Source organism: Solanum verrucosum, unplaced genomic scaffold, assembly GCF_900185275.1.
Source record: "Solanum verrucosum unplaced genomic scaffold, falcon-dt-bn FXZP01001278.1, whole genome shotgun sequence".
In the NCBI taxonomy this organism is placed as follows: domain Eukaryota; kingdom Viridiplantae; phylum Streptophyta; class Magnoliopsida; order Solanales; family Solanaceae; genus Solanum; species Solanum verrucosum.
In genome coordinates this window covers 171,722-181,759 of record NW_026020317.1, presented here as the reverse complement: position 1 = coordinate 181,759, position 10,038 = coordinate 171,722, and the positions used below count along the sequence as shown (strand labels likewise).

At 33.9% G+C, this 10,038-nt stretch overlaps 1 protein-coding gene across 1 annotated transcript; it reads left to right on the top strand.

The window, feature by feature from the left end:
* Positions 1-3,568: 3,568 nt before the first annotated feature.
* Positions 3,569-9,643, top strand: LOC125835250 (ABC transporter C family member 8). The gene is made up of 12 exons (XM_049514378.1): positions 3,569-3,642; positions 4,294-6,230; positions 6,315-6,635; positions 6,728-6,814; positions 6,909-7,493; positions 7,586-7,750; positions 7,837-8,131; positions 8,237-8,451; positions 8,615-8,920; positions 8,996-9,059; positions 9,169-9,408; positions 9,494-9,643. Exons 1-12 carry the CDS (start codon positions 3,615-3,617, stop codon positions 9,625-9,627), a joined length of 4,377 nt encoding a protein of 1,458 aa, XP_049370335.1. The 5' UTR covers positions 3,569-3,614; the 3' UTR covers positions 9,628-9,643.
* The last annotated feature ends 395 nt before the right edge of the window (positions 9,644-10,038 follow it).

The following is a 10,038-nucleotide window of genomic DNA, read 5'->3' as shown; positions in this document are numbered from 1 at the left end:
AAAAAATAAACACTTACGGGTCGTTTGGTACAAAGATGCATAATGCAGAGATTACTAATGCATGAATTAGTAATGCATGGATTAGTAATGCATGATTTAGTAATGCAGGGGATTATTTTTTATCAAGTGTTTGCTTCATTGTTTCCCATTTAATCTTATGTTTGGTTTAAAATTCTAGAAAAAGTTTATTTCCTATTATACCGTTGAGTTATTATGAGATTTTATATTTCATTTAATTTGTCAAGTTAAATACTAAAATATATTTAAAAAAATTATTATTAATTTTGAGGTGTGATATGCCACCATAGAGATCCTTGATAGCACGGTATATTTTTATTTTTTTTGTTGGTCAAATATACCTTGAACTTAACATAGATTTAAGGCTACTTAAATTGTTCAAATACACAAAGCTTATTTTTTTTTTAAAAAATAGTTCAAGTGGTCAATCGACGAACTACATTAAAAAAAAACGAAAAAACCAACCCAATATAACAAATCAAACATGGAAAAAAAAATATTAATTTGTGAAATCATCAAATCACATGGAACGAATTTGGAGAATTTAAAAGAATATTTATAAATATTCTCATATAAATAAATAAAAAATATTAAATTACAAAAAAAAATTAGGAAAAAAGATTTGAGATAGTTTAGTCATTTAGGGGTTTTATCCAAGGATTGTTAAACCTTGTATTACTTATCCCTCCCTTTTCTAGGGATTAGATAAGACCTTGTATGAGGTATAACTAATCCATGGATTAGGTTAAATAAAGCAACCAAACAATGTTTTTGTTGGACTAAATTTTAAGGACAAATTACTTAACTACACTCCTTTACTTACCTTAATATCCATTTATCCCTACTTATTTCAAAAATTTCAAAAATCCCTTATTTACCTATGTATCCCGTGCACAACGCTATGTATCCCGCTATATGGAATGTATCAAACGCTATGTATCCCGTGCACAACGCTATGTATCCCGCTATATGGAATGTATCAAATCTAATGTATCCCGTGCACAACGCTATGTATCCCTCTATGTGGAATGTATCAAACCTAATGTATCCCGTGCACAACGCTATGTATCCCGCAAACATTATTTTTAAGGGATTTTTGGTAAATAGAAAACTAGAAGGGATAAGATGTTATTTAGTACTTATAATATGTGGTTCCTATAATTTATACAAATTTTAATCTATGGACTATTTTAATTAATACCTCCTACCAAATGGGCCTTTAATGTAAAGCGCGCTCCCCACATGTCATAAGATGCCGGGCTATGCGCCTTACCCTATTTATTAAAAGATGTCTTAAAAAACATGTCAAAATTTTTGGGCCTCCTAATATAGGGACTTGATGAATTTTTTTATTATGGTAGAGGCCAACCAATCAAAGTTGTGTGAGTCTCCACCTATTTTTTGACATGTGGATCGTGGGGGCTCAAACTAGCAGTTAAGGCTGAAAAATGAAACCAAAAGGAGAGAAAATGTAAAGTTTGAGTGGAAATTGCAAGATAATTGTGGGTCCACGTCAACTTCAATTAAATAAATTAAAATATTATATTGAAAGTGGAAAAGTGCACAGTAAAAAAAGTAAGGAAGGGAATAAAAAGTCATATTTTTAGCTGATCAATATTTTTATTTTCTATTTTATATCCACATTTACTATTAACATCAAATACTAAATACCACATTTACTATTAACGTAAAAAAGATAAGATTTGACTTTTTATTCCCTTCCTTATCTTTTCTACTGTGCACTTTTCCACTTTTAATATAATATTTTAATATATTTAATTGAAGTTGACGTGGACCCCACAATTGTCTTGCAATTCCCACTCAAACTTTACATTCTCTCTCCTTTTGGTTTCATTTTTCAGCCTTAACTGATAACTTGGGCCCCACAATCCACATGTCAAAAAATGGGTGGAGCCTCCTACAATTTTAATTGATTGGGTCTCTACCATAATAAATTTTTTCGGGACTTGACATATACAATCAATAAAAATCACGTACAAACAGTAAACATCAACATAAAAAAACAGCTATCAATTGTGAGGAAAATTGGCAACTGACTTTTAAAAATAGTTTCCTTAAAGCGTATAATTTAGAATTAGCAAATGGGAGTAATTTATTTAGCTTACATGCATTAGGGGGAAATGAAAGAGTAAACACTTAATAGCCTTAGAGACGGTTTGATATTAATGCTAAAAACTGCCTATTTCTAGAAGCATTTTTTTAAAATAGTTTTTTAAAAAAGTGCGTTTGAAAATAAAAACAATCTCTGTTTGGCTAATTTTTTTAAAAAAATATTTTTGAGAGTCAGATTACGAAAAGTGTAAGTATCAATGTACTTTTAATATTAAGATTGTTTTATAGAGAGACACTATTTTAAATATCTATTAGAATTTTTTTAATTAATATTTTATTTTAATCAAATTAAAATATACATATTCAAATTTTTAATCAATATTATAAATAAATAGATAAAATATTAATATAATATTAACATGATAACTTAAATATAATTCAAATATAAGAAAAATGAATTTAAAAACCATTCCGCAAATTAAACCACTATATACGAATTGGGTCATTTAATAGTTAATATCCATATCACCAAAAAAAATTGGGTTGGAATTGGATGATAATTAATTAATATAACATTTGATAGTTTTTTTTGTTTTTTTCATAAATAATATTTGTATAAATTATGTGTAAAATTTTATATTATTTTACAAAGAATATAATATAGAATAAGAATAAGTTACTAATAAGTATGTTTAAAAGCTAAAATAACCAAACTAATAGAGTGATAGATTAATTTTCTAAAATTTGTTATTATGAAAATTACTTTCAATTAAAGTATATTTATATATTAACCATTTATGTTTGACTAATCAATTTGATTATTTTTTTTGTTAAAATTTTGGACTGACCGTTTTGATGTCTTCCGTGAATTATTTGCTCTTTTGAAATTTTTGGTCAATTTTTTTGCCCTTTTGGCTCTTGATCTTTTATATAATGATGGGTTTGACGTGCTTGCACCTTATTTTTTTTCATCTCATTTTTTGTTTTTGTTTATCTTATCTTTTACATATTTTTTTAGGAAACTTATATAAATATGCTATAATAAAAAATATTTACCATTTATAGCAATAACATTTTTTTTCACTTGATCACTTTTAATACATTTATAATACACTTTTAATACATATTATAAAGAACACTTTATTATTCACATATAATACAAGTTTTATTGATGTATAATACGTTTATCACACATTCTAATACATTTATAATACAATGTGTCAATTTCTTACCACACAAACATAATATATTTTTAAAAACAGTTATAATACATATATATATTGCATACTTAATTTACTTTTAATACATATTGCAGATTTAACATAGTATTGCTATAAATGGTAAAAATAAAAAATATCGTTAAAATCAATAATTATTTAGTAAAAGGCACCCATCCAAGTAATTTTTTCCTTTTTTTTTTTATATTATAATCGCCACTAACGAAGGGTGAGGATATATGAGACCCTTTTGTAGGTGTACATGTTTATAATCTGCACCATTTGTTTAGAGGCAGCTATCTAACAATGGCTTCTGCACATACTCTTCAACTTGGTATCCACCTTTACATCCTTATATTTTATTTGACCAGTTAACTTGTTAGTTTTTCATTTGAATGAACTAAGTATCTTTGATTTTTAATATATTTTTTTCATTGTTGCTTTTTTTAGTTCTTGAATGAAGAAAATTGTTAGTTTGAATGAAACAAGAAATTAAAAATGTTTGCGTTTTAGAATCTTGTTACTTTCTTGACCATCAGAAGAAATCTGCCTCTCTATATTTGTGTTGAATGTCAAAACTATACGTCAAGTATCTCGATTTTTCGAGTTTCATATCAGGTGTGCAAACTTCCTAGCTTAACTATCATCAAATGTTTATCAAACACACCTCTACCTGAACGATGTAGGAAAAGGGAATTACTGATAGTTGAGGTGTGTGATAAATAGTTGATGATAGTTTAGGTAGAAAAAATGAACATGTGATAGTTCATATAGAAAACTCGCAAAAAAGTGATACATTATGTGTGTTTTTGAATTCAAATGAACTCAATATTTTCAATAGTTTATAATCGGAACCATAATTTATTCAATGATTTCAAATCAAATGTTGGAATACGCGTGTTTTCGAGCAAGTTTCTTTTGTATCAATGCATTCTTTATATCTTCTTGACTAACAAGAGATTCATGATACATTTGAATACTGCAGGAAAATTCTTGTGGCTATGTGGAGGAGAATTCAGTTGGGGTTCATTATGCATCCATAGAGCAATAGTAGATACCTTGAATCTCTTGTTAGTTTTTCTTTTCCTTCTCGTCGGTCTTGTGAGAAAATTCAGACTTACTAGTGGTGGTTACAGGAGGGACTGGATGGCTATAGGAGTTTCTGTTTGTTGTGCTCTTGTAAGCATTGTGTATTTTGGTCTTGGTTTATGGAAACTTATTAGTAGTAAAGATGGCAGTGTTAGTCATCTAAGTTGGTTACAATGCTTTGTTTGCGGAATAATTTGGATTAGTTTAACTGTATCATTGCTTGTTCAAGGATCTAAATGGATTCAAATACTGATGTCTTCTTGGTGGGTGATTTTCTTTCTGTTGATTTCCACTCTTAATATTGAAGTTTCCATGAAAACGCGCAGCGTCCCAATACTAGACTTGGTGACATGGTTAGTCACTTTCTTGATATTCTTTTATGCCTTACTTACCTTTCATCACATCATTTCTCAATCCTCATCGAAACAGAGTTTGTTGGAACCTCTACTCGTTGATCGACCTGATGACAAACTAATTAGTATAGGAAATACTAGTCTTTTTGGCAAATTGTCATTTTCTTGGGTTAATGGTTTACTTGGCCTAGGAAACTCAAAAACTTTAGCTCTTGAAGATATTCCTTGTCTAGGATATGAAGATGAAGCCATCTTAGCCTATGAGCAATTGTCTCATGAATGGAAATCTCTCCAAGGAGAAGACAATTCAGAGGACTTACTCATTAAGGCCATAGCAAGAGTTTACTGGAAAGAAATGGTTCTTGCAGGAGCATTAGTATTTCTTAGGATTGTTGCTGTTGTAGTTTCTCCTTTAATGCTATATGCATTCGTGGCTTATTCAAGTAGCAAGACAAGAACCTTTGTTAAAGGTGTTCTCTTATTGGGGTGCTTGGTTGTTGACAAGCTTGTTGATTCTCTTTCTTCTCGACATTTCTTTTTCTACTCGAGAAGGGTTGGTATGAGAATAAGATCAGCTCTAATGGTGGCGGTTTATCAAAAACAGCTCAAGCTCTCGAGTTTAGGAAGGCGTAGGCATTCAACTGGAGAGATAGTGAACTACATTTCTGTGGATGCCTACCGGATGGGAGAAGCTCTGATGTGGTTTCACACAGGATGGAGCTCTGGCCTACAAATATTTTTATCCGTTGGTGTACTTTTCGGAGTTGTAGGACTCGGGGCAATTCCAGGTTTAGTACCCCTCATTATCTGTGGGTTGCTGAATGTGCCATTTGCAAAGATACTTCAGAAATGTCAGACTGAATTTATGATTGCCCAAGATAAACGTCTCAAGTTCATGTCTGAGATTCTCAATAGTATGAAGATAATCAAGTTACAGTCATGGGAAGAACACTTCAAGAACTCAATTGACTCGCATAGGGAGGATGAATTCAAGTGGTTGGCTGATACTCAGATTAAGAAAACCTATAGCACTTTACTGTATTGGATGTCCCCAACAATCGTCTCATGTGTCATCTTCTTAGGACTTGTGTTTTTCAGGAGTGCCCCGTTTAATGCTGCTACGATTTTCACTGTGTTGGCGGCATTAAGGACCATGTCAGAACCTGTTAGATATCTACCAGAAGCTCTGTCAGCTGTGATTCAAGTCAAAGTTTCTTTCGATAGGATAAATAGTTTCCTACTTGAAGATGAAATCAAACCGGAGGATATAGTGAAATCTCCCCGGGAGGATTCAGATCGTAGTGTTTGTATAGTAGATGGTTATTTCACCTGGAATCCCGAGTCACCTGATGCATTGCTTAAAAATTTGAATTTTCAAGCAAGAAGAGGACAAAAGATTGCAGTTTGTGGACCAGTTGGTGCTGGGAAATCATCATTTCTATATGCCATACTTGGAGAAATGCCAAAAACTGCAGGAACAGTGAGTCGTAACGCAATCCTCATATCATGAACTTCTTAAGTATCTCCTATAATTGACTTCAACTCTCCTTGCAATTGTTTCTAGGTACATGTATATGGATCCATAGCTTATGTCTCTCAGACCGCTTGGATCCAGAGTGGAACAGTCCGTGATAACATACTGTTTGGGAAGTCAATGGACGAAAACAAGTATCATGAAGCGGTAAAGGTATCTGCTCTAGACAAAGATATTGATAGTTTTGACTATGGTGACCTCACGGAGATAGGTCAGCGAGGGCTGAATATGAGTGGAGGACAGAAGCAGAGGATTCAACTTGCTCGAGCTGTATATAGTGATGCTGATATCTATGTTCTTGATGATCCTTTTAGCGCCGTAGATGCACACACAGCAGCAACTCTTTTTAATGTGAGGTTAACTGTGAAAATTTGTTTATCATGCATGCGCACATTTACTGACCAAAGAAACAACAACATTTTCTTGTTTGGACATAATTGCAGGATTGTGTTATGACTGCTCTGAAGAATAAAACAGTTATTCTTGTTACTCATCAAGTGGAGTTCCTCTCCGAGGTTGACCAAATTCTGGTAACTAATGTGGACTAGTTAGAATCTTTTTCCAGCTCGTATTCATTTATTGCACGTCAATTATCTATAGTTATTTTGCTTATTGTTTTACCAGGTAATGGAAGGTGGACAAATTACTCAATCAGGAAGTTATAATGAGCTATTGATGTCTGGGATGGCCTTTGAACAGCTTGTGAATGCTCACAGAGATGCTGTAGCTGGACTTGATCCTCGAACCTATAAAGATGAATCGCATGAGCTAGAAGAGACTGACATCATAAAAGAAAACAGCCAAAAAGAAGTTACATTAAATCCCGGAATACAATTGACACATGAGGAAGAAAAAGAAAGTGAAAGTGCAGCGTGGAAGATCTTCCAAGACTATGTCGTAATCTCTAAAGGAACACTCTTCCTTTGTTCCAGCATACTTACTCAGGCTGGATTTGTTGCTCTTCAGGCTGCTGCAAGTTACTGGCTAGCAGTTGCAATTCAAAGTCCTAAAATTAGTCATATCATGGTTATTGGTGTCTATAGTTCAGTGTCATTAGTTAGTGCATTTTTCGTGTACCTCAGATCTCTATTTGCAGCTCTTCTGGGATTAAAAGCATCTAAAGCCTTCTTTTCTGGTTTCACAAATTCTATTTTCAATGCTCCTATGTTGTTCTTCGACTCTACCCCAGTTGGGCGGATATTAACCCGGGTAACATTTTGTTCTTTTGCACATATGACTACTGAAAACACTGTGACATGAACAAGTTTCACTGATTGTTGCCTACTAATCTGGATCCTCAGGCTTCATCAGATTTGAGTGTATTAGATTACGACATCCCATTCTCGTATGCATTTGTGATAGCTGCTGGAATTGAGTTGCTTGTAACAATTGGCATTATGGCCTCAGTGACATGGCAGGTTCTTCTTGTGGGCATTATTGCTACAGTGGGCTCAAAATATGTCCAGGTGAAGTTTCATTTCCGCTAAATACTTTTAATCGTAAAGCTAAGATGAGTTGTTAATTTGTACTAATATTTTTTCTGTATCTGAAGGGACATTATCAACCCTCTGCCCAGGAGCTAATGAGAATCAATGGGACAACAAAGGCTCCTGTTATGAATTATGTAACTGAGACATCACTTGGAGTTGCCACAATAAGATCATTTGGAGCAGTAGACAGATTCTTTCAAAACTACCTAAAACTTGTCGATGCAGATGCAAAAGTTTTTCTTTGCTCCAATGGTGCACTGGAGTGGTTAGTTTTGAGAACCGAAGCACTTCAAAACATCACTCTATTCACCGCCTCTTTTCTCCTAGTTTTGATCCCAAAGGGTTATGTCTCTGCAGGTAGTCATTTCTGTTATTTGCACCAGTTGATATTAACATCTTTCTATGGAGGTCTTTCGAGATTTCTCCAAGCTGTTCACAGTTTTTTTTCTTGCTTTCATTCAGGGCTTGTCGGACTCTCTCTTTCTTATGCATTGGCACTTACCAATATTCAAGTTTTCTTAAGCAGATGGTATAGCAACTTAGCTAACTATGTCATTTCAGCTGAAAGGATCAAACAGTTCATGTGTATACCTCCTGAGCCTCCAGCAATTGTGGAAGACAATAGGCCACCGTCGTCGTGGCCTACCAAGGGTAGAATAGAATTGTTGGATCTTAAGGTGGGCTAATTACAAATTGTAGTCTTACACATACTCAACAAACATCCGGAAACGGATGATGCCTCTGTGCTTAGGATGCAGTTCCTGAACACTTCATTTTAACACTTAATAAATATTGTGCATCATATTTTATCTAACCACTACAGTTCTTGTTCGATTGCAGATTAGATATCGTCCAAATGCACCATTAGTTCTCAAAGGGATAACTTGCACTTTCCGTGAGGGGACTAGAGTAGGAGTTGTAGGAAGGACAGGAAGTGGCAAAACGACACTTATAAGCACGCTGTTTCGCCTGGTAGAGCCTTACAGTGGGCAAGTTATCATAGATGACATTAACATTTGTTCTATAGGTCTCAAGGATTTAAGATCAAAACTCAGCATCATTCCTCAAGAACCAACACTTTTCAAGGGGAGCGTTCGAACAAATTTGGACCCTTTGGGTCTCTATTCTGATGATGAGATATGGAAGGTAAATTCTGTAATTCATCGACACAAAACTCGCCAATTTTCGTATAATATTTTGAACAATACTTATGATTTACAGGCTCTAGAGAAATGCCAGCTTAAGGCTACAATTAGTACACTGCCAAACCTGTTAGACTCCTCTGGTGAGTTACATTTTCAACAAATATAGTACTAACAAATACGAACAATTATTATCTTTTTGACTTGTGTGACAAATCATGTACTTATTATGTTTGAGTTTGCATTCAACAGTCAGTGATGAAGGCGAAAACTGGAGTATGGGGCAACGACAACTCTTCTGTTTAGGCAGGGTCCTTTTGAGGAGGAACAGAATCCTAGTATTGGATGAAGCAACCGCCTCTATCGACTCGGCTACTGATGCAATTCTGCAGAGAATTATAAGAGAAGAATTCTCTAACTGCACAGTAATAACTGTTGCTCACAGAGTTCCTACTGTCCTAGACAGTGACATGGTCATGGTCCTTTCTTTTGGTATGTTTTATTTATAGTTGTAAACATGGAGTATCAGTTTCAGTATCAAAGATGTCTAATGCAAATTTGGTGATTATTATTGTAGGGGAGCTTGTGGAGTATGATCAACCCTCAAGACTCATGCAAACCAATTCTTCTTTTGCTAAACTTGTGGCAGAATATTGGTCCAGCTGCAGAAGGAGTTCTCTTCAGAAACTGGATAGCTACTATATTAGCTAGTTCTTTTTTTTTTTGGTTGGGGGGGGGGGGGTGTTCGGGTTCTATCTGGTGTCCGATATACGTATTGAAGTCTGACTAAATCTGACTTAAAGTTTCACATTGGGGGTGAAACGCTTCCTAAATAAAAGCAACTCCATACCCAGCAAGTCTCAAACTTACCACTCCACTGCAATCTTTGTTGAGCTAATTGAGAATGTTTGTATTTTTCTTTACATTTATTGACAGGATTGGAAATGCTTGCAGTTTATTATCTAGTCCCGGAGTTCTCCCTTTTCTTGGACTTAGCAAACTTGCACTTCAGTTTTTTCTCATTTAGTTTTATATATTCTTCACATAATCTTCAAAATTGTCCAAGTACACTATATTTTTGTTCATATCTATTTTACTTCCACAAAGTTGGTTGATCTAGAA

Excerpts from the sequence above, each read along its gene's own strand:
- LOC125835250 (XM_049514378.1), top strand. The coding sequence starts at position 3,615 with ATGGCTTCTGCACATACTCTTCAACTTG. Across the intron at positions 3,643-4,293 it reads TGCACATACTCTTCAACTTG|GAAAATTCTTGTGGCTATGT; the intron begins GTATCCACCTTT and ends TGAATACTGCAG. Across the intron at positions 7,751-7,836 it reads TGGGCTCAAAATATGTCCAG|GGACATTATCAACCCTCTGC; the intron begins GTGAAGTTTCAT and ends CTGTATCTGAAG.